Source organism: Crinia signifera, chromosome 1, assembly GCF_055691185.1.
Source record: "Crinia signifera chromosome 1, ASM5569118v1, whole genome shotgun sequence".
Lineage (NCBI taxonomy): Eukaryota > Metazoa > Chordata > Amphibia > Anura > Myobatrachidae > Crinia > Crinia signifera.
In genome coordinates this window covers 68,461,734-68,486,650 of record NC_139217.1, presented here as the reverse complement: position 1 = coordinate 68,486,650, position 24,917 = coordinate 68,461,734, and the positions used below count along the sequence as shown (strand labels likewise).

At 43.3% G+C, this 24,917-nt stretch overlaps 1 protein-coding gene and 1 long non-coding RNA gene across 3 annotated transcripts in view; one reads left to right on the top strand and one right to left on the bottom strand.

The window, feature by feature from the left end:
• LOC146037308 (uncharacterized) overlaps positions 1 to 24,917 on the bottom strand; it is a 73,197-nt gene that overhangs the window by 42,717 nt on the left and 5,563 nt on the right. The gene's annotated exons all lie outside the window — the stretch shown is intronic.
• On the top strand, positions 11,433 to 22,566 carry LOC146026008 (extracellular superoxide dismutase [Cu-Zn]-like). 2 transcript variants are annotated; one of them, XM_083156318.1, is made up of 2 exons: positions 11,433 to 11,568; positions 21,532 to 22,566. In XM_083156318.1, exon 2 carries the CDS (start codon positions 21,545 to 21,547, stop codon positions 22,247 to 22,249), a length of 705 nt encoding a protein of 234 aa, XP_083012444.1. In that variant the 5' UTR covers positions 11,433 to 11,568; positions 21,532 to 21,544; the 3' UTR covers positions 22,250 to 22,566. The 2 variants fall into 2 exon arrangements, with proteins under 2 accessions (XP_083012444.1, XP_083012435.1); XM_083156309.1 differs by lacking the exon at positions 11,433 to 11,568 and adding an exon at positions 12,463 to 12,539.

The window sequence follows — 24,917 nt, the reverse complement described above, 5'->3', positions numbered from 1 at the left end:
AATAGTCGCGAGTGTCTGAAATTTGGGGGTATGGCCTATAAATCGGGTCACTCCCACAAGGCCACGACCCTGTTTTGCTGCTGTGTGGGCATGGCCAGCGGCTCTGTTTGCGGGCACACATCATCTATTCACCAAATGACAGGGGGGATTACCAACTGCCCCCGCCGTGAGACACTCCGGAAGGAAGCGGGAGTTGGGAGGCATGGGTATGCTTTGTAGACTGATGTGCCTCATTTAGGGCCTTATTCTAGTTCACTCTTTCTGACAAAATCCTTTTTAGATGGACAAAACCATCCTAACTTCTTCACAGGAGGTGGTTATATAGTAAAGTATACTGTAGTTTTCAATAAATTTACATTTTTACACAACACAGAGCAATAAGAGATACTGACAAAGATTACTTATTTATGTAGTACATTATGCACATATTTTGCAGCACTTTATAGAGAATAGTCATTCACATCAATCCTGGCACCAGTGGAGCTTACATTCTATACTCGCTAGGGATAGCCATTGAACATCGATGGTTAATGGCTGATGGAGTATAATAATGCCATCAATGGGGGAGAACCAGATGATTTCCCTCCATCGATGTCAAGCATAAACAAATACAGTAGTTTTTTTTTCAGTTTCCCCAAGGTGCAGGGATATTCAGGAAAGCTTCAACCCAGACAACTGTGAAGCCCCACCCCTGTGTTCTGATTGGCCCACAGGCCAATCAGTCAAAAAAAATGGATGTCCATCGATTGGAAAAACCATTGATGGTCATCCATTGCATAGTATGCCACTATCGATGGCCAGTTGCACTAATGCCATTGATGTGTTGACATGGGTCTAGGTCGACATGGGTGTAGCTCGACATGTCATTAGGTCAACACAAGCATTAGGGCGACATGGGCAAGGTCCACAGTCAAAAGGTCGACATGGGTTTTTTAACTATTTTTTGAGCCGACATGTGCCGACGGGTGATATTTCATGCCCTACCATCCACTAGGGCGTGGTGGGAGAATAACATAGAGTGCCCACAGCAAGTCATGCAAGGGGACGCCGTGCTATGTTTCAGTGTCCATATTGACTGTGTCGACATTTGGGTCAAATAACAGTGGAAAACCCCCATGTCAACCTTTTGAATGTCTACCTTGCCCATGTCTATCTAATGATCCATACCTGTCTTAAAATATTATGGACAAAACCTGCCTACTGCCAGCCTATAGATATGGGTCCAAACTGTGTGACCTGGCAGAAACCCCTACACAGTGGAGACTGGACCGGACTTATTGCTGGTTGGTTGATGTCACCACACACAGGTACAATGCTGGCAACAGTTCCTATTCTGTAAATGGGTTCCTGGTCTCAATGACCTGACTTTCCCTATTTACACTGTACCCCTCCAAGGACCAACACTGCAAACTAGCCAGGTTGGATACCCAGGTCACTGTACCCTGGTTAACCCTCTTGGTTATCATGGCAATAACTTGGGATTCAGCGGAAGTAGAAAAGGTATATAGCAGTGCATGTTTTCAGGTCTCCTCACAGAATGAAAAGTTCAATATTTAATTTAGAGTTATGGAAAACATGCCCTGCTTGTTTGTGCAGAGGACTGGATTTGAGAATCGCTGCTTTATGGTTAATTTTTTTACATAAACACTTGAAGCGAGAACAGACTCTTTTTTTTTTTTTTTTATAACAATTTTATTGAAAATAATAAAATAGAAATTATATACATGGTATACAATTGTTACAAGCTAAAAACAACAACAAAGTATATCATCTGAACAATGCAATGTATACATGTGATTATTCATTGTAGTAGTTATTTTCCTCCTAATTATGGGGAGGGGGAAATGTATAATAAACAGATGATATAGGTGACAAGGGGGAGGGGAATGGAGGGGGAAGGGGTGATCTGAACTTAAAATAATAAAAGTAGTAACAGTATTGCACCAGTAAATCATAGACAATACGACCAACAGTAATATAGATAGAGAGGCTTCCTATAAGTGACCACTTGTTGTTTTCAAATATTTCCATAATAGTTCTAGAGGTGTCTTCTGGTAAAAACATTAAGTACTGTTCCCATTTGTCGTTACATTTTTCCACACCCTTTTCAATCATAACAGGCAGCACGTCTATCCTAATGTAGATACGTCATCGGTTCAGTTTTCAACATCTCAATAGATGGAGACAACGTATCCAACCACTGTCTTAATATCAATGATCTGGCCAAAGTGGGAAGTGTCGTTAATAAGGGTAGTGACTAAGGGGAAGATTTATTAAACTTGGAGAAGAGATAAACTGGAGATAAAGCGGAGAAAAGGTAAAAGGAGATAAAGCACCAGCCAATCAGTTGTGTTTGAAAAAGACAGTTGGGAGTTGATTGGCTGGTGCTTTATCTCCTTTTACCTTTTCTCCACTTTATCTCCAGTTTATCTCTTCTCCAAGCTTAATAAATCTGCCCCTTAACCTGGATCTTATCTGGAAGCCATGGTGTGAAGTAGGCCAACAATAACACTCTCCATGAAAACAGGAGTTTAGACTTTGTAATGGCTTGAATCAAATGATGGACTTTGTGCCAGAAGCGTTTTATTTTGGGACAGTGCCATATATTGTGTATGAAAGTGGCTGAGGAAATAGAGCATTCAGGGCAGGTAGGAGAAGCAGAACTGTGAAAGTGGCTCCATTGAGTCTGAGAAACACAAGCTAAATTAAGGAACTTAATGTGAATTTCTTGTAATTTGGCCGACTTCAGCCATTTCAACACACAGGGAAGTTGTTAAAAAACAATGTCTGAGGGAGGGAAATCTGGGAAGTCCTGTAACCAAGTCCACCACAGTCTACAGACTCGTTTCTGAAGTCCCTTCTAGTTTGTTATAATCTGAAACCTGTAATCTTTGGCTTCTGATGTCAGATAATTATTCCAGGTGCGCTTCACATACACCTGTGCTCATTACAATCCTGCTGCTAAAGCTAAATAACTACAAGTTACCCAACCTCATCTATATTAGTATGCTCCCTGCCCCACATGAAAGGAACCCTAATAGTGTAGGAACTGGATTATCTGTTTTGTGCTCTTGTAAACTGCACTAGAAAAACAGAGAAAAGATCAGGGGTTTTCACCATGATATCCATACGGCTGTCAATGTCTGGCCCGACAGACAAAAGGTCCAAATACAGAAGGTCGACACTGCCAAAAGGCCTCGACCTGGTAATTGTCAACGCACGCAAAGTGATGGGATGAGGTACACTCACTGAAGGCCACTTGCTCAGGTGATGGGACTGACACAAAACGATCCGAAAAACTCATGTCGACCTTTTCAAATGTCGACCTCTTCCATGTCAACTTTTTGCATGTGTCAACATTTGCCAGTGTCGGCATTGTGTATGTCCACCTAATGACTGTCGACCTAGATATTGTCTGTGAGATATACCACACCACCTCACTATAGTTTAGTGTACCCAGGTCCAAAATGGTGACTCCTCAATTGGGTGCAGATAATTTACGAAAACAGCTTCTCATAAACACTCTATACATACAATGTGCATTTGGGCTTACCATAATGGTACATGGCATAGAGGATAGATGTATGAGGACACATCTGTAGCGGGACAATTGGGATGTAGCATTGGGTATTCCCTCCTTCAAGATTCTGGTGCCAGTATTTTGAACGCAGGCATCCCAACCGCCCATCATCCCTATGTATACTCTGCAATGTGTGCAGGATTCAGTAATGTGTGCCTAGCTACAGTAGATGTCATATTGACACTTACTGTAATACATTTGTATTTATCACCATAGTGACAATTTGTTGTACTGCTTCAAAGTGACAAGAGGCTAAAAAAATTTGACCAACACTTCTAATAATAATAATAATAAAATTAATAATAATAATAACATCATAAATAATATTTGTGAATTTTATAGGATATCTTTAGTTATAAAATCTATGGTTTGGAATAGATTTGCAATGAATGTAATGTCCAAACCATTTCTCAAGTACCACCACCATTGTAACATATACAACAGTACAGGTTGAGTATCCCTTATCCAAATATCCATTATCCAAATTATTCCGAAAACCATGCATTCCAGAAAGTGAGGAAAAAATGTTGTGCTCAAAGCACTACTGGGGACATCTGTAACAGCACTACTGAGGACATGAAAAGTAACTGGCACTACTGGGGACATCTGTAACAGCACTACTGAGGACATGATATGTAACTGGCACTACTAGGGACATCTGTAACAGCACTACTGAGGACATGATATGTAACTGGCACTACTGGGGACATCTGTAACAGCACTACTGAGGACATGATATGTAACTGGTACTAAATATGTGCAAGAAAATGATTGATTCACATTTAAATTCAGTATTTGAGATAGTTCACAAACGTTTCATGTTTTGAAACCTTGTTTTATGCACAAATAAAATATATTTGTGTGTATTTCATGAGTTTGATGTGATTGTACAACATAAATGCAAGATACCTCAAGATACATCATTGAAATATAAAAATATTCTGAAATACGGAATAATCCGTTATCCAAATTTCTTTTGGTCCCGAGCATTTTGGATAAGGGATACTCACCAGTAATACCCTTTTCACACTAGCAAGAGCTTGCAAGCCGGGTCGCAAGCCAGGTACAAAATCCTGGGCGTGACCCAGCTTGCAAGCGATTTTTCACTAGCTGCGGGGCCTCCTGTTGATGTCAGCATCTTCCAGAGGTGCCTTTACAGTGCAGTGAACGAGACCGTGTCGCGTTGACCTGGGATACCTGCTCACAATGCCCCTAGACCCGAGACCGTCCCTGGTCCAACCCTGGTCAACACCCGGGATGAAATCCCCGAAACGTTGGACCCAGAACAATGTTTCAGAACCCTTTCACACTGACCAATGTCCTGGGTTGTTGCGCGTTCATGTGCAATAACCCGGGAAATATTTCTCAGTGTGAAAGGGGTTTAACAGTCTATCAACAGGGGTTAAAGTGAGGTCAGATGGAACATTTTAACCTCCACACTAGCCCTGCACAGTAATTCTCACAGAAAACAGAAAAGCATTCTAGTTTGCAGGGGGGTGCCAAAAACCATACCACTGGCCCTGTGTCTGCCTAACCAGGGGGTTGGGGGGGGGAGTGGGTGACACGACTCTGCATGACCACTTTATGCCCTGTCCACCAAACATTTTAGTGATTTCCCTCTCCTCTTTTTTTGAATCTAGTTTACTCATGTTAGGTGGATAATTTGGCCTCAGAATTCTGTACTGTGTGTAGGACCAATCGTGTTCACTCACCAGAGGCCCATGCTTAGTTGGGTATGTAGCCCATACTTCCCTCTTAGCCCTGATGCTGGAGCCCTTTTCCCTTTGTGAGCGCCTGAAGCACAGCAAGCGCACTCATGGGATTGGGAATTTATGCCTGATCCCATGTGTTTTCATCTGATCGCGGGTCCAAAAGGTTATGTTTTTTTTTACCAGCTGCAATTACACTGTTGTGTGTCAGTGACACATATAGTAGGATTAACTGAGAACAAAAGTGATATTCATCGTTTTCTATTTCAATCTAATCTATAATAACGTACAAGCTGCTTCTAAATCCAATAGAACGCATTAAGACTGAGAGAGGACACATACTAAATCTAAAAACAATGAGCTTTTTTATCAAGATCGCAACATTTAGAAAAATATTACAAAATGCAACACACAATAATGTGGAAATCATTTCCAGTGATTTCAGTTGCCGAAAGCAAAACATACTGTCACTGGGTGTTAGTATACACTGCAGCCAGCACGTCAGTTATTAAACCAAGGATCAATTTAGATATTAACAGGGGACCTAGGTAGTCAAATGGGCGCTGTCAGGGGATGTATTGCCAAGCAGCTATTTGAGGGATGGAGTGAATTCCCTAGTATATAAAGACAGAAAAACAAGAAAATAGTGCTAAACCAATGAGGAGTAAAAAATATATAACAATAGTGCACATATAATGACATTAAAACATACAATAAAAACAACATGATTGCTGCCCTAAGATAGCCACTTCACTGATGAAGAAAGGTGGGATCCGCTCCTATGTATACCGCCAGAGTAGATGTAGATTGGAGGAAAGTTCCGTTCAGATCACATGAGTGGATAAACTTTCCAAATGCTTTCAAATGTTTAAAGTAGGGTATATTTACCGAGGCAGTTCACCTGGGGATTTTTAAATCCTTTTTATAATTGCATTGCAGCGATATCCTCCTTTAGTGGAAAAGGTGAGGCAATGGTCCACTGTAGGCCTTGGTGAATGAAGAAACGTAAAAGAGTGTGTGCCAGCACTGGCTGTCCCAATAATTAGACAACACGGTTCTATATAAAAAATTATACACAATTTTATTAAAAATACAAATAAATGAATAAATGGGTGAATCGGTAGACTTTAAAAAGTCAATGTGCACTTCATTAAAATGATATCACAGAGATACTTTTGAGTGGTATGATGTTATAGAATTTTGTCAAGAGACAAGGCTGACAATATAGTGGATATATTACCATCAAATTTCTTCTGGTGGAATAGTGTCCAGAAATAGGTGACGCAGGAGTCCTGGGTTGATTTCAAGGGCTCAAGCTTCCCATTTGACGATCTTCCTCTTTAAACTGGAGTTTTAGGGATAATGCAGATAACCCAAAGCAATTTGTATCCAGATGGTATGAGGGACGTCAGTGGGATGGTGGACAGGTCACAACGAATGGATGGGTGGAGTCAGCAGGATTTGAATAGCTCAACGCGTTTCCCCGGAATATACACCTCTGGCTTCCTCAGGAGCAAGTGTCTTGGTGAATGAAGTATAAGTCCTCCAAGAAAGGGCGGCTGGTTGGATCCGGGTAAAGTGCAAAGTGCATGAAAGTGGCAGTTAGGGGCAGGTGGGCACTCAGCTCCTGACGTGTTTTGCTGTCATAAAGGACAGCTTTTTCAAAGGTATGGAGCTGCTTGTCTGGTAAGGGCTTTTTATACCAGTATCTAATTAGTAAACATGGTGCACCTGTACAACTAAGAGGCGCACACAATGCACCCCATATAGCTTGCCTTGCATGGTTCCTCCATGGACTGTATGTACAACATGCTGACCTATTCATACAGGGCATACACATTATACACATTATACACACTGGCTTATGTCACACAGTGTAAACTCTGTAATGAGCCCAAAATGGCTGCCTCATCTGGTATAATCATGAATGGTATAAAAAATACATGAAGCTGACCACTAGGTTGGGACCCTACTCTTAAGGCCCCCATACATCAAGGCGATTTGGTCAAATTTCGGCCGATTGCGACCAAGTGGCCCGTTAAATCAGACCAAATCGCCTCTCTCTGACATGCCGTCGAGTCCGATGTGCGGCCCCGTGCGCAATGGACCCGTCAGGCCTACCAACCACCCATTCCTCCAGGCGGTGAGGCGGACGGGAAGCAGGAATGCATGCGATCCACCACAACGGGTATCGGGTGTCCGTACACTGCTGCGAGACATCGCAGGCAGTGTATGGGCACCTTAAATGATAGGTCACTGCAATCACCCCATTTGTGTCTTCTCTCCCAGCTGTCACCTATTCCTCCCAGGGTAATCCTATGTAATGTGCCTAACTCGGCTGCCTCTTCTGGTACCTTTTTCATGGGGGAATGGATAACCCATTAAACTGACTATCCAAAGTGACGTAACCCCGCATTATTCTTCCTCTCTAGATTTTCTCTTTTTTTATTTCTGTGTGATTTTTTTGTTGTTGACGTGCTGTAATACTGAATTGGCTGTACACTGTTTTTGATGTCTGTAAAGCGCCTTGAGTCCTATACCGCTATATAAATAAAATGACCACTTACTATTACTACACAACAGCTGGGAGATGAGGCAGGGCAACGCGGTTGCATAGGATGCGACAGAGCCAGCCAAAGCCCAGCTGGGTGCGGTCGCATCCATGCAACGATAACTGAATTAATATGTAAGCATAAACACTTTATTAATAAAACAAATAGTAATACCATAGTAAAAACAACCACTTTCAGAAGAATGCAGCAGGACACATTGTAGACTTTGAGTTTGTTTGTATGTATGGGACTGTTGAAAAAAGTGTCCAGTATGGGCTGATTGCAATGAAGTCTGAGTTTGGTGCTGTGTGGGATGCTGGCAACATTAATTTTTGGAGGACCCCTCATCTTTCCCAGGTAGGTACAGAGTTGAAATAGGGAAACATGATTGATTGAGGCTAAATAAATGACAAATTGCACATTTAAATGATAGCCTGTACATTCAATGGTATTAAACAGTGAAAGAAGGCCAGAGACATATTCTACTAAGGTCAGTTTGTAGACAGTTTTAAAACAGGAAGTTCCTTTGATGCAGGAAGTCTCGCAGGATTCTGTGTGTGTCATACTGTGTCAGTGGGGACATGTGTAGCCTGAGCCTCCTGCATCTCAGGCCTGGTAGAAGTGTCATCCTTATACCTCCCTGTCACCTGGCCTTGTTTTGGGCTAAATATCCCCCAAAATGCATAGCTGTTATCCTTGACAGGACTGCTCTTTGTTCTCTGCATCCAGTCTCTCTCCAGTCTAGTTACAAGGCCCCCATACATTGCAGCCACGCGAGCAATAACTCCCATCCCATAACATCCCACCGGGGAGCCGCAGGATACCCTGGTGGCAAACCCTATGTGATACATTGTATGCAGTCATTGTGGAAACTCATGGCTAATAGGATTGGTCCATAATTCCCTGCATTGAGGAGCCCCGTTTACTGGACCTCCTTAACAAGACTTTTACCTGCAAAACTAATTCTCCTTGAAAAGTAGTCTAATATTGCTGCTCAACTCAACCACTCTGCGGGCAGAATGCATCACTACATGCGTATCGGCACGCACCTGGGAAGGATCCGATTGGACGGTGCATTTGAAGCATAGTTTTTCATAGAGCTGTGTAAAATGTATTTACAAATCACTTTGTCTTTTTTCCACACCCTTCAAGATCCAAGGGCCTTATTCTAGTTCACTTTCTGGCAAATTCCTTCTAAAGGTGCCCACAGACGCATCGATCCCGGCGTGCGTTCTGTGCTTAACTAGCACACATAGCATCGCATCGTATGCCTTGTGCATGCGATGTGCATGCGATGCGATGCTATGCAATAAAAAGCTAGTACAAAAAGTATGTGCAGCACATACTTTTTGTACTGTTCGATGAGGTGCCGCGGGAGCGCGCACCCCATCGCATAGCTTCGCCCCGCCGGGATCGGTGCGTGTGTGGGCACCATTAGAGGGACAAAACCATGTGCACTGCAGGTGGGCTGGATGTTACTTGTGCAGAGAGAGTTAGATTTGGGTGTGGTTTAACTTCAAAGTGAGATCTATATTGCAGTGTAAAAATAAAGCAGTCAGTATTTACCCTCATCCAAATTTAATTCTCTCTGCACATTTTACATCTGCCCCCCTACAGTGCACATGGTTTTGTCCATCTAAGAATGAATTTGCCAGAAGGTGTGAACCAGAATAAGGCCCCAAGTCTGATTTTTTTTTTCTAAAATTGTTAATTTCAGGAAAAATACTCTGGGACTTCTAATTAGCTTAATATATCAGTAATTTCTCACCTTCTGAAATGGTGTCTTCTTCATGAAAGTTTGGACCTGTGTTTTCTGCAGCAGCCTTGAGTGTAAAGAATATGTGAGGGTCTGTGAGGGTGTTTAAGTATATGTGCGTGTATGTGACCCTACCGCCCATGTTAGTCCCACCCAAGAGGCAGTGGTTGGGAAAACTACATGTCCCAACAGCCCTCAAGCTTCCCAGCAGCCCCCTCTGTAGTGGAAAGATGGAGAGAAGACCACTGGGAGCTGGAAGGCCACCAGAGAGCAGTGTCATCACTTTGGGGTATGGCCCACACTCAGATATCACCCTCTGCAGTGACATAAAAGTACTGTCTCTTCCTCAGTGACAGGAGTCGGGTACTGTGCTGCAATATTAAGTGTAGGAGCAGGCACTGAGCTGAGGCAGCCTGCACTATGAGGACCGCAGTTACTAAAAGGAGAGTTTGGGTTGCAAAGCCACAAGTTCTAACCAGCAAGGCCAACCCCACCCATGAGGCCACACCCCCTTTTCCCGCAGCACGTGTTCTGGTAGGTAGGGATTAGTGATGGGAAATCTAGTTCGTTTTGGTGACTAGTTCATTATGATCTAGTTCACCCAAAAGATTAGATCAGAAGATTAGTTCATCTAGTTCATTTAGTTCATTATTCCAGCACTGACTCAGAGACTGAGAGGAGTGCATGGATCTAGATGAACTAGACTAGATTATGACACACAGAGCAGGCATTGTAATACCAGCTCATTGTAGGAGTTATAGTCTTGTTAGAATGATCATATACTGTATGTTTAATAAATCAGATTATTTTCTAGTTTAGAAAAGCAATAAGTTATACAGCACCTTCTAGTGACATGCTTATTGTTTAGCTCTGCAATATTAATCCCATTGTGGTTATTATTTTACCTTCCATAATATGCAAGTAAAATACCCAAATTCTGAGTAATTTAATAAGTCAATTTTTTTCTGCTTTTAAAATACAGTAATTAGAAAAAAACATGTCCCCTTGCCCCAATTTAGCTGACATTAGAGAGAGATAAAGTAGAGACTTTGCAAAGTAACCAGTTGCTGATTGGTTGCTAGGGGCAACTGCTCCACTGTATGCATCATGAAGGTTCATACATATCCATCTCTGACTGTAATGTGGAGTAAATAGAGCTACTACAGTATACTGCAGGGGATCCCAATCTTTTTTAATCACGGCACCCCTAGAGTATCAGAATTTTTTCATGGCACCCCTAGGCCAAAGAAAAAAAAGCAGAATAAATATAACATTAAGTAGATTGGGTTTCTATGTGATCCTTCTGGTCAGTTACGTGGTAAAGGGCAGGAATTGCTTCTGTTTGTACACATTGTATGATTGGCAGTCACTAGCACTGGTTTTGCCCATAAACAATTAACCATAAAAAAAATTTGAATTGCTCCTGGACCACCAACCTGGGGCACCCTTGCAAGTGTCCTGAGGCACCCCTGGGAGCCACGGCACACAGTTTGGGAACCACTGGTATACTGTATAACATGCAGCAGCCAGCACTGTGTCTGTGGCTGCATACACACAATACATATGCCTGAGCACAACAGTGCCACACATGGTAGCTCACAGGTACTGTACAGACTTATTATGGCTGTATAGTCAGAGATTAGTTCAGGGATCTGTATGATCAGTGAACTAATTGAACTACTGAACTATTTGCAGGACTCATTAGTCATCAGGACAATGTAGTTCATTTGGATCCGCAGAGTCCAGACCATGTCTGAGCTCAGCACTGCCATCTTTGGCAGCTACCATGTACTGCCTCCTGTGTATTGCATGAGAGCTGAATAATATGGCTGCTGCAGAGATGCACCTACACAGGTCCCAGCAGAAGATTTAGCACAGCAGTGTGCTCAGGACCCAGTACCAGTACCAGTACCAGCAGCAGCAAGTGTTTGGACATCTGAACTAATCATATAATGATAGTATCACAGAAAGGTGAGCAGCATGAGCACACATTCTCACTCACAGACACACCACACAACTTTGGCTAGGCAGTGCATATTTTTATTTTATTAGATCTGTATTTGCTGGGCTTTGTTGTACTTTTAACTTTAGATACAGGAAATGAGCCTTATGTAGCTGCTGGGCTCTGTCTGTCTGTGTTACACCTCCCACTTGCTTTACTTCCTGGTGAACTAAATGAACTAATCTTTGCCAGAGCAGTGACCTGAACGATTTAGTTCACTTTGAAGATTAGTTCATTTTGATCTAATCATTCACGAACTACCCATCACTAGTAGGGATGCCACTGCCAGAGAGGTATCTTTTTTTTTTTTTTTCATTTTTAATTCACAAAAGGCAGGTTTTTCAGTGAAAAAAAACCTTTGGTCATTTTATTTTGTAATTGGTTACTGCAGGTAATGGGAGTACACGTGCCTGTGGTAATCCAAAATTCGGTGCAAGCTACAGTACGCAAGGTTTCTTACTTTGCTAAACCTCATGCCCAATTGAATTCCCCTATATTTTGTGAATTAGACACATGCACCCCATTATGCTGTACTCTATAATTTGACTGCAGAAGATAAGGAAAGATAGTGGGGGTGTATTAAAAAGATGAGACACTGTAGAAATAAACTCACTGTAGATTATATTTCCTAAAGGGCATCATTTAAATCACAATAAGTTATATAATGCAAACATTACATAGTACAGACAACTAGCAAACATTGAAGCAAGTGTTTTTTTAACACTTGTAGATTTTTACCTGCTGAACTGGTGGCTGCATCATGTGCGTCAGCGAAGATTTGTTTAACACTGGAATGTGTATTGTAATTGAGCAGCTGAAGCCAGTGTGACCACTCCCCCCAGTATTATAAAACCACTACACATCGGAGACTGATTAGACTCTGAACACACGGCCCTTTCATCTCAGCTACTCCTTCCACTGTCTGCAAACATCTGCAGAGGTAACTATCATTTCATTCATGGCAAAAGAGAAATATACACAATGGACAATAATTGCAATAGATCAATGACATTAGGCATATTTTATTGTAATTTAATTGCTTAACTAATATATTGTGTTGCTGTACTGTATATGGTATTGTTAGATTTTTGTTGTTGCAAGAGTTTATTTTACTTTTTTGTAGTTAATTATGCTGTTCGCTATGTACTGTACTGAATAGGTGATTGTGCTAAGAAGCATAGCCAGTTATTGGTGTGTCACCCAATATGAAGCGAGAGATCTGTGTTTACCAGATTTTATTGCATTTTACTATTAAATAATTTATTATGAAATCTTTACATTTCTCTTCAAGAATGTGTTCTGTTATCAATACGTGACATGCAAAACTATAGAACGCACACTGAAACAACATAGTACGCACTTTAAACGCTGGTTTTCTGGTCTTCACCCTTTGAGTGTCAAGTGAATTTGTCAAAATAGGTGTGAAAATTGCCAAGCAAACATTTTTATTCCTCGTAATGACCTGTAATGTTACCTTATGTAGGAAATATAATCTTTTTTTACACAACATATTTATTTGAATTTATATAACAAATGTGAGCGACGCTGGCATTTTTAGCAGATATTTTGCACATCTCTCACAGAGATGTTGGCACTCAAAGGGTCAATACCCTTAAAATAAACACTTTGTGGAAAGTCCATAGACGGGAACTAATACAAAGAGAATGAATAAAAAAAGGCAGTTAGCCCCAGAAAATTAAGAGGTCCCCATACACTAGGACAATTGACATGCATTCATGCTAGTTGCGGCGATCAATCGCATGAAAAGTGCCCAAATTGCATCTGATTGACAGCAGGTCCGATGTGATTCGCAGTCCCGTGCACATTGCGCCAGAGCCAGCGAGTCACACCGGCTAGAGAAGAAATCTGTGACAGATAACCTGCCGCCCTCAGAGGCGCTGTCTCAGCAAATCAGAAAAAAATTCTAATTTTCACATTAATACCCAGAAGGTATATTCAAATTATAAGTACCCACAGAACCTCCTGCTGTAAAAAAGAAAAAAAATTCTCCGTAATAGCATGGCATAGACCTTAAGAATATTGTCCGTGCTTGGGAGTTACCTCCACCTTTCAGCCACTGTTATTATAGTTGTTCAGTGTTGCTGGTGCTTGCAAGCTATGCTCCAATGCGCTGGTGCTTGCAAGCTATGCTCCAATGCGCTGGTGCTTGCAGTCTGTGCTCCAATGCGCTGGTGCTTGCAGGCTATGCTCCAAGGCGCTGGTGCTTGCAAGCTATGCTCCAATGTGCTGGTGCTTGCAGTCTATGCTCCAATGCGCTGGTGCTTGCAGGCTATGCTCCAATGCGCTGGTGCTTGCAAGCTATGCTCCAATGCGCTGGTGCTTGCAGGCTATGCTCCAATGCGCTGGTGCTTGCAAACTATTGTCCACTGTGCCGTATCAACCACGGGGTCCGAGCACGGGGCTGGTGGTATCCGGATGCGCTGGATTGTTAGCACTGTACTCAATCGCTCAGTAACGCGTTTCTCCTCCTGTATGCTATCCTTGGCTTCCTCAGATGAGCCATCACGTCCATCGGGTCCCATTTAGATAGTATCCCAGTTTGTGGGGTCCGTGCCTCCGCATTCCCGTAAGTGCACTCCAAGCCTCACTGTCATCTCCTTATAGTTATCTTGTATTCACTAAACTGTGCTCAGTCTATGAATTCACCAATACTACTTCTCTCAGATCACAACCTGAAATCCCTCAATCCATCTCAAGCCCACAGAAATATTAATGATATTAATTTTCAAGAACTCTACTCCTTCCTGCAACAACAGCTTGCTCCTATTTCTTCATTCACTACTCCTGAGATGGCGGTATCACACCTGAACCTAGCTCTTAAAACAGCCCTTGATGAAGTGTCTCCAGTTACCCACCACACTCCACGTAGGCCTAGACGTCAACCGTGGCACTCTACATTAACAAGACACCTACAAAATCTCTGACAGAAAGTTGAAATGAAATGGTGTAAATCTCGCAGTCCAATGGACTTCCTCACATATAAGACTATCTACCATTCCTATAGTCACTGGAAACTGCCAAACCAACATACTTCCAAACTCTCATTTCTGCTCAAGCTTCTAACCCTAAACATCTTTTTAATACATTTAAATCCCTTCTCAACTAACCCAAGACACCAGCCACTATCCATGCACAAGATCTTGCTTCATACTTCAGGGACAAGATTGCCAATATCCAAGATGAATTAGTATTCTCTGACTCAGTCAGTGATCTGCTCAATTCCCTACCTGAAGCCTCTGATAAATTTACTTAATTTGATCCCAGAAGTATCTGCACTTTTTTCTTCCTCCCACTCTATTACCTCTCTTCATGACCCTATACCCTCACAAATAAGTAAATCTCTGTCTCCTGTCCTCATCCCAACATTAATTATGATCTGTAACCTCTCTTTCTCTAGTGGTATCTTTCCTTCATTGTTCAAACATGCAGTTATTACTCCAATTCTGAAAATAACACAGGCCCTTATTCTGATTGACGCGTACTTTACCGCATACTTTCGGATCGCGTCTTTACGGCGTCTGCGCATGCGTGGAGAACGCAACGCGCATGTGCCACGCCTTGACTCCGTACCTGTTCGGCCAAATCCCGTACAAAACTGTTCCCCGCAATCAGTCGGGAAATATGGGCGTATTATGGGCGTCATGCGGAATGACACATGGGCGTAGTTTCAAAGTGGGCAAAACGGGGCGGAAACATGGGCGGACACGGGGGAGTACACTTATGTTGGGGGGCGTACATTCGGATACCACTCCGAATGCACGCGATCAAAAAGGGAAGAAATGTGCGGTGTCCACAAGTGTACTATTGCTTTGCGGACACCACTCGTTCATGCGGTAGGCGAACGTACGCCTAATGACTACAAGCATTAACACCTGAACCCAATAGAATCGACTCCTTTACTCATTACTCACTAATAGGACGCTTGTCAGTGCTTTAATTGAAACCATTGCACTTCAATTGCTGTAAGGGTTAATGTGTGCAATGCATGTGTTAGGCATGCTTGTAAGGATATATTGGCATCTAATTGATTCCAATTCCAAATAAGAAGTTTTTTATGAGGATAGGTAATTGAATAAGTGGGTCATGTGATGTATTGCAGAAGATACATAATAGTGGGTTGTTTGGCGTAAATACTCCGCTTACGGGCGGTAGCACCGCTTGGCTCCCGTTCGGATGCGGTATTCCCGAGCATACTCTGTAATACTCTGTAATACCGTGCAGAATCTGAGTGTTTCTCCCGCACACGCATGGTTTGTATGTCGTCCGTAAACACGCCCTGTTCTTAAAGAGTGAGTCCGTCCGAATGCGGAGGACCCGTGGGCGTTTCTACGGACGATGGCCGCACGCGGCAGAACACCGTGGCGTGCGGACCGCTCCGTAAGAATGCGGGAATATCCGCACCGATCAGAATAAGGGCCACACTTCTGACCCAATCTCTCTCTCAAACTACCATCCCAATATTATTTTAATTTATTAATAGTTTCTTATATAGTGCACACATATTCTGCAGTGCTTCACAGAGAATATTTTTAACATTCACATCACTCCCTGCCCCAGTGGAGCTTACAATCTATTGTCCCTACCACATAGACATTCTAGGGTTAATTTTGTTGGAAGTCAATAAGCCTACAAGTATATTTTTTGGGATTGTGGGAGGAAACCGGAGTACCTGGAGTAAACCTATGCAAGTATGGAGAGAATATACAAACTCCACACAGATAGAGCCATGGTGAGATCGAACCCATGACCTCAGTGCTGTGAGGCAGTAATGCTAACCATTACACCATCCGTACTGCCCATGCACCTCCAAACTACTTGAGAAACTTGCCTACACTCGCCTCACACACTTTCTTAACTTGCACAACTTATTGGACCCGCTTGAGTCAGGCTTTCATTCCCAACTCTCATACAAACACTACAATCCCTAGGTCTTAAATATACAGCGGTTACAACTGTTAATTAAAATGTATAGTAGTGGACCAAGAGAGAAATAGGACTGCCATCTTGTGTCATGAGGGATTTCTAGATTGTAATAGATTAGTGGTTGCTTCATCTGGGCCATTTACATTTATAAGTTGGGGACCGCAGGAGATCCAATATAGGTTGAACTTCGTGGACTGGTGTCTTTTTTCAACCTCATCAACTATGAGTAATTTGTAATTAATCCACTTCCATTTCTCTTAAGATGCCCACACACTATTACTATTTGGCCCAATGTCACCCGATCCCGAGGGATTGGGCCAATAAATTAAATCAGATATGTTTGATGTCCCCCTTGGGTCTGATGCGTGGTCCCATGTGCATTGGACCTGAGACGGAGGTCAAACCAGATGCCCATCCAACTACTGATTCAGCCCCTCTCCCAGCGGCGAGAAGTGGGGTCGCATGCGATACATCACATGTGAAAGGAGTGCATTAGATACTGCTGCCCGGAAAGGTTCTGGGCGGCTTAGGGGGGTTGGATGGCCCATACACTGCTGCGCTGCAATTCATTGCAGTAGTGTATGGGGACCTTCAAGTTTAATTCTGTGCTTTTCAAACATGCATTTATATATTGAAGCTGCATTGCTTATTTGTCTTACACCCTCTCAGTGCCCACCCAACCTGTTGCACCTAGAACCTAATACTTCTATTGCCTGGGAGTTACATAATGGCGTGAGATGGATGTATCCATTGACAATACAGCAGTATTGTATATGGATAGAAATCAATAGGCAGTTACTGGTTAAGCTTTCATTAAGCCCGTTTCCTGACTCCTCATCCTAATTCAGACTTGATCGGAGGACAAATTTGTTCTCAAAATGGGCAAAATTGGAACATGTGCATGTGTAGAGAGATACATCTGGGTGAGTTATTTTGTTTCTGTGCAAGGAAAATACTTGCTACTTTATTTTGAAGGTGCCCATAAACTTATACGATTAGGCCCGATTTCATCCGAAATCGATGGATCAGGGCAAGAAATAGTCCCAAAATGGATGATTGGCATCCTATCCGACCCGATGTGCAGTCCAATGTGCATCAGGTAGGACTCTAGAGATTGAACGTCCTGCACATAAAATCTATCGGATTAGACCCATCAGTGGCACATAGAGGTTGCTTTTAGCATCCGCGATGTGTTGGGGCCGATTCAATTGGTGTGTGCCAGCGGTGAAGCAGTGCTGGCACACACCTATGTGCAGGTATGTCCAGGGTGAGTTGTGGATGCCTGGCTGCGCTCAGCGTCTGGGGGGTGGGGATAACCATGCAGCGGCGTGTCCAGGCAGCGGCAAGGCGGGCAGTGCCTGGCAACTTGCGCTGAGCGGCAGGTGCAGTGTGACCAGAGAGCGCACTCTCAGCCACTCAACAGCTGGCCTCTCTTTTGAATTTGTATTATAATTCTGCCCCCGCTGGCTGCACTGCACCTGCCGCTAAGCGCAAGATCCCAGACACTACCACTGCCGCCCCACCACTGCGCGGTCACCCCCACCATCCAGGAGCTCAGTGCAGCCCGGCACCCGACGCTGCCGCTCCGCCACTCACCAGCTTTTTTATATTTAAATCTCCAGCCCCCGTAGCTCCCCAGGACTTTACATGTAAAAAATGGCACATCAAATGCCAAATCTTGAGCTTTCCTGGGGAGCTGCCGGGGGAGATCAGGGAAATTGGGTCCTAATTGTCCTCAGGACAAGTCGTACTAGTCTATGCTTAAAACTGCATTTATATTTCAATTCGAACATACCCCAGCCAAATCTAACTCTCTCTGCACATGTTACATCTGTCCCACCTGCAGTGCAGCACTCATTTTGAGATCAAATTTGTCTTGCGATCAGGTCTGAATTATGCCCCTTAACAAAACTGATTTAGCATTAAGGATTTGCAGTGCCTCACCCCCAAGCTGAGCATGTTTGCTACGTTCTGCAATATACATATGTATGAGATGGGAGCATGGATCTGTTCTGTTGTGATCTGTTAAAGAATTTCTACATTTCCCATTTTTTTTCTTCATATACCTTTTTCTTCTTTGTCATAATTGCAAACAGGATTTTGTTCAATGTCTCACTGTGCAATTTCTCTCCTCAATTGACTGAATAGGGAAACAATAGGCCAACCATGCAGAGATTATGCAAGTACTACAGGGCCTTATGGAATGTTTGTACACTCCTTTAATGGGTGTAGAATATTTTGTCAACATAAAAATATCAACATTGGCAAAATGTTGAAATGCCGACATTGACATTCACGTCAACACTGAAAAAATCTGATATAACCTTCCCTTAGTTGTGTCTTCTGCATCTGGCGGTTATATCCTGATGACTTCCAATGGATCCAGCCATGCTTCTTGCAGGAAATCTATCGATAAACTCCCCCTAGAGACTTATGCTGGGTACACACCAGGACGACTATGGCCCGATCCCCACAATCTAGATCCAATTCCGATCAATTGGATGTAGATTGTGTGCTGATTGGGCCCTTTTCTGACCTGGTGTGGACCAATACCGATCCGATGCGTGGTCCCGCGGGTCGGTCGGTCGTTATTGAGATCCTACCTGCTGCAGGTAGGATCTCAATGACGACCATACAGCCGGGTGCGGGTCGCCATCGGATCGGACCCGCTCACGGTGCACATCGTGAGCGGGTCGTGCCCCCCCCGCATCACCGTGAGCGGGTCGGACGAGACACTGACGACCCGCTCACGATGTGCATCATGAGCGGGTCGTCCTGGTGTGTACCCCGCATAACACTAACTACCCCAACCCTCGACTGCCGTAGACTAAAGATTAGCTTCCAAAAGAATGTTAATATTTTACACGTGAAATGAGCATTCTGCAAATGCCGACATGTTCAATGTTGACGTTTCAACAGTGTTGTTATAACTGTTAACATTGCAGATATCAATATTATAACTACATCCCCAGTTAACACTACAACCTATTGTAGTGGTTACTGCACCTTCTCTGGCAGGATTCCTGCTCAACCAAAATCTAGTCTGTAGAAGTATCCACGGTTAGTGCTCCATTCAATTCAAGATGTTAACATGAAAACTTTCCCTATGAGTAAGCTAAGGTGAAATAATATTTCCCTGGTTTCATACAAGCCTTAATCTGGGCCTTTCTGATTTTGGAGAAGGGCAATTCTTTATTAATACTCATAATACTTTCTAGAGGTCATGGTTATATCCCTTTAGCTGCCTCATGAATTTCTTTTCCTTTATCAAGGCTCCACTTCAGTGGGGCAGTTCCATGCAATGGCTTTAGAACTGCAATAAAACATTAAAACTCTGGATGCCATTCTGGCAAAGGTTTTATGAGCATAGAACAAAGAATAGGATAGTATCCCGGGAATTACCTACTTCACTCATAATGCTTTGCCAAAAAGTGGACATCCGTTTTAATGAGCACGAGAGTGTCATCTCATGATTTCTCTTTTAAGTTAGGGCACTTACGTAGTGTCAATTGGAATAATTCATTCAACTGGGACAATTCTGTGATTCGTCATAGGAAAGTGAGGATCAGATCAAGATGATCTATGATCTCTATCAAAGTAGGTCACTTGCTTGATACTTTTCCCAAATTTCCAAGAAACTAAAACTGACCTTTTATTACTGTGTAATTTTATCTGTGCCTCTGTGGTCAATCATTTGGCTTTTTCCACTCAGGTTCTCAAGGCTCTCTTCCCTTTAACCACCATTGACGGCAGCAAGACTAAGGAAGTCTTCTATTCAGTATCTCCAATAGTTCTGGTAGCTTTAAGTAAACTTCTCCACAAGCTAAGAAAAGGAGCAACTGAAGTTACCTGTAGAATATGTAGTTCTATTGTTCATTCACATTATAGGTTCCTTCTAGGAATGCCAATCCCTGGCCATTTTTCAATCCCAGAATTCGGGATTGAAAAAATGTCAATCGCGCGATTCCCGGGATTGAGTTACTGTATATTTTCCTAACATAAAAATGAGTTACTGCAGTGCACTCACTTGTGCAGCAGGGCTCCTCCATCCATAATCCCCATCCACTACCCTGTGGTATAATCAGTGGTGGCGTGGCTCTGTAGTGGTGGCACCTCTGTCCCTCAGCCCTCTCTGCAGACTTGTCTCGTCCTAGCCCAAGCTGGAGACTGGCTTTTAGCAGCCAGGCAGCCCTCAGGGAGGCCCTCTCGGTCTTGGCAGCCCAGAATCAACTCATGGAGGACCTCTCAGCCCGCTCTTTTCCAGAAGCCACTGGACTGCCAGGCGAACAGTCCTCCATGCTTTAAAGGGGCAGGCTGACGCGAGGTTGCGCTGCGTGACATCAGAGGTCACACAGATGGGTAGCCGGGCAGTGTCTAAAGCTGAGCGCTGCCCTGTCACACTTAATCCCGAAATCCTGAGACTGGGGTGTCCAATCCCAGGATTCAAATTCCGCTGTTTTTTTCCCTGCAAATCCCAGTATCCCGCCGATCCCGGGAATGGCCACCCAAGTTGCTGCTTCCTATGACTGCTCCTTTAGTTTGTAGGATGAGAAGGCTGGATGTTTTAAGCTGTATAACATGCTGAACAGTTAGGTGCAGGGGAGGCTCCAGAGATGAGGCTGCAGCACAGTTAAAAATTCAATCAGGGGAGCAATACCAACTGCCATTCCGAAATGACTAACTGGCAGTTGGTGTGGCTCCCCTATTTGAATTTGGAACTGTGCTGTAGCCCCAACACTGGTTATGTGCTATATAATATACTGGACAATTGGAGGCTTTACATTGCAAAAGTGGGACTTTATAATATAAAGTCAATGGTATATTAGCAGAAAGGAGAATGATCAGGGGATCCCAAATTGCAATTTTGTAGAATGGTATCTTAGCAGAAAGAAACACTTGAGTATTATTGGTTTTGTCCTCTTATACTGTAGATTGCTTTATATTCTATTAATTATTGAGCTGAAAAAAAATCTATTTTTATTTTTCAGGAATCCTTGCAGCATGTATGGTGCGTTTTTCCCAGTCGTTATATTATTTATTTGCACATCGTGTGACGCCAGAGCAGTGACGCAGCAAACAAACGATGCTGAAATGTTAACGGAAATGTCCCAAAAAGTGAATGACTTATGGCACTCCATGCTCTACGCAATTCCCATACAGAACAATCCCAACGGGACTGCATATGCCATATGTAATCTACAGCCAAATCCTAAACTGAATGCCAATGAACCCAAAGTTACAGGACAAGTCTTGCTGAAGCAATCCTATCCCCATGGGAAGCTAGAAGCCAACTTCCTTATACAAGGATTCTCCCAGGAACCCGGTGAATCTAATAAAGCAATTCATATCCACAGCTTAGGTGATCTAAGCAATGGCTGCGACTCTACTGGCGGACACTACAATCCATTATCTGTAAACCATCCACACCACCCTGGAGATTTTGGCAATTTCCAGATCCAAGACGGGAAGATCCAACAACATATTAAATACCTGGAAGCTACTCTCTTTGGCCCGTACTCTGTTTGTGGGAAATCAATTGTTGTCCACAAATTGTCTGATGACCTTGGGAAAGGCGATAACCAGGCCAGTTTGGAAAACGGAAATGCCGGCACGCGTCTTGCTTGCTGTGTGATTGGTGCTAGCGGTAGTGCTACCTGGGATAAATATTTGACCATGTCTGAAGGTTCAGATGCTAAAGATTCTTAATGCTGTATAGCTTAATTTTGGATGATTTGGATCCATACTACACAGCCATATGTATGCTTAGATTTTAGAATTTGAGATTTTGAAGAAGATACGGTATACAAAATGCAAAGCCGAGCTGTATAACCAGTGCCAATACAAGATACATAAATACATCACCACCACTGTGCATAGTATGTATAGTATATGTACTCAGAAAGTGAACAACTTACTGCAGACTAATAATAACAATGACAAATGTAGGAGTTTGGCTAGTTAACAAGTCAGGCTGATTTATTATAGAGTAAATGAATGTGCTTATCAATAAAGATTATGTTGTTCACAGAAAGCCCAATAATAGCTGCTGTTTATTTGTGCGCTAGAAGATGGGCAAGGTTGGTGCTTGGTTACGTAATAACGGCACAGGATTTCCTACCTGTATTGTAAGGTTAGACTCCGAGCTGTAACTAAAGAAACAGTATTTACCATTCTTATTCTTTCTTAATAATTTATCATACCCTGCTGATCAAGTACACACAAGGCATGATAGGAACGAAGCATTAGCTGATAAAGGATCAACTTGTGAGAGAAATACAGTCCACATCTAGGGCGGTATTCAACCCCCGGTCACGACTGTGGGGCTGCTCGGGTCACTTGACTGCATCTTGGCAGGCGGGATTCAATGTCCCGCCTGCCGAATGCCGAAAAGGGGGCGTGCCGGTGAGAAACGGCCTTGGATTGTCAAGATGCGGCCGGGAGCTCGACAACCCACGCCCGTTCTCATCAGAATGGAACAACCCACGTCCGTTCTGCCGAGATACCAGGTACATCTCTAAAGGTGCCCATACACGCACCGATTTTGTGTGCAGTATGTTTTATACTTCAAGCTGTCATACGATTCTGGCACTTGAAGTGGATGCAATGCGATGTACTGTACTTTGTGGGTGCGATGCAATGAGATGCAATTTTAGCCTTTTTTTTTATTTATTTTTATTTAATAGGTACTAATGGACATCGCATTGCATGTACTCCTGTACTGATGCGATGCGATGCAATGAAGCACAAAAAGTACTGCCTGCAGATACTTTTTGTGCTTTACAATATTGTACTTGCGTGGACACGCATCGCATGGCATCCCCGCAGGTACGGGGTGCGATTACTTTAAAAGTACAAAATGCATGAGATAATCGCAGCGTGTATGGGCACCTGACATTCAGGGCCACTAAGCCACCTCTAGGTTAGAGGGAAAGAGGCATTCTGGGGTGTTTGGCTTTCCAAATGAAGCTGGAGATAATAGAATAAATATGGATACTAAAGAAGAGGGAATCAATGTGGATATAATTATAGACACAGAGATGCTGGGATATGTATCCCTAAGTATGTACTGTAATGCTCGTGGTCTGCCAAGAATAGGGAAACTGGGAAGTAAAATAAGTAGGGAAGATTAATCAACACCAAATGAAATTAAGCTGCCAAATAAGCCTGCAATATGCCATAGAGAGCGTATATAGACAATGGAACCTGCATCCACAAAGAATAAGCCTATGAGACAGGATTAGATGCAGTGGTGGCTCCAGGGTTGGGGTTGCAGCACAGTCCGAAATTCAAATAGGCGAGCTACACCCACTGCAAGTGAGTCAGTTTGGAATGGCAGTTGGTGGCAGTATGTGTGGCTCCCCTATTTGAATTTTGAACTTGGCTGCAGCCCCTCCTCTGGATCCGCCACTGATTAGATGTGAGAGCCTTCAACATGATAAATACTCTAGTGTTATCAGAGGGTTGCCTACTCATAATAAAACCAGCCTGATCATACAAAATCAGATGTGGTAGAAAGGGGTGCAATCTATTAGCTATCAATTTTGCAATAATCTTAATATAAGTTTAACAGAACAGTTGGACTGTGGGGATTATGGATTGTAATTATCTGGGCTTTTAATATTTATTGAAGGAACTGGTTATTTGTAGAATAGCTATATCGATTAAGTCAAATTGGATTAAATATAAATTGAAAAGTGGTATAAAAACCATTGGTAAGCCATCTTGATCCAGGACCTTGTCTTTTTTTAAAGGACTTAATAGCCACAGATATTTCAGTTGAGGACCAGATTTGGCCCCAACAATGCCGGGATTTCAATCCCGGGATTGGAGATTCAATCCCGGGATTTTGGGATTAGACTGCGCATGTACAGTCTAATGCCGGGCAGCATCTGAGCACTCGCTCAGATGCTGCCTGGCTGTTCTCGATGCCTGGCCTGCAGCACTGCGCAGTGTGACGGTCAGAGGTTGCCCTGTGCAGGCTGAACAGCCCCTCTGCCTTCCCACAGCCGCACTGCATTCCCCCGGCCCGGCTCCTAGACGCGCCTTCAGCTCCCCGGTCCGGCTCCCAGCTACCCGGCCACTTCTCCAGCAGCACAGCATCACTCCCCGACCCGGTTCCCCCCGCCCGCACTCTGCTATAAAGGTAATGCTGGGGCATTTTTTTTTTTATTAGAGGAGCAAATCCCGGGATCCTGGGAATACCGGGATTGGGCATTTTTCAATCCCGAATTCGGGATTGGATAAATACCCCGGAATTGGCATCCCTAGGACCAGGGGAGGCTAAGGCGGCTGCATCCCCAGGGAAAGAGAAGGCAGATTGATCAAGCCTAAAAATAAAGCAATACTGTCCTCAATGGGTTGGGGTGTGCAAGGG

Excerpts from the sequence above, each read along its gene's own strand:
- LOC146026008 (XM_083156318.1), top strand. The coding sequence starts at position 21,545 with ATGTATGGTGCGTTTTTCCCAGTCGTTATATTATTTATTTGCACATCG.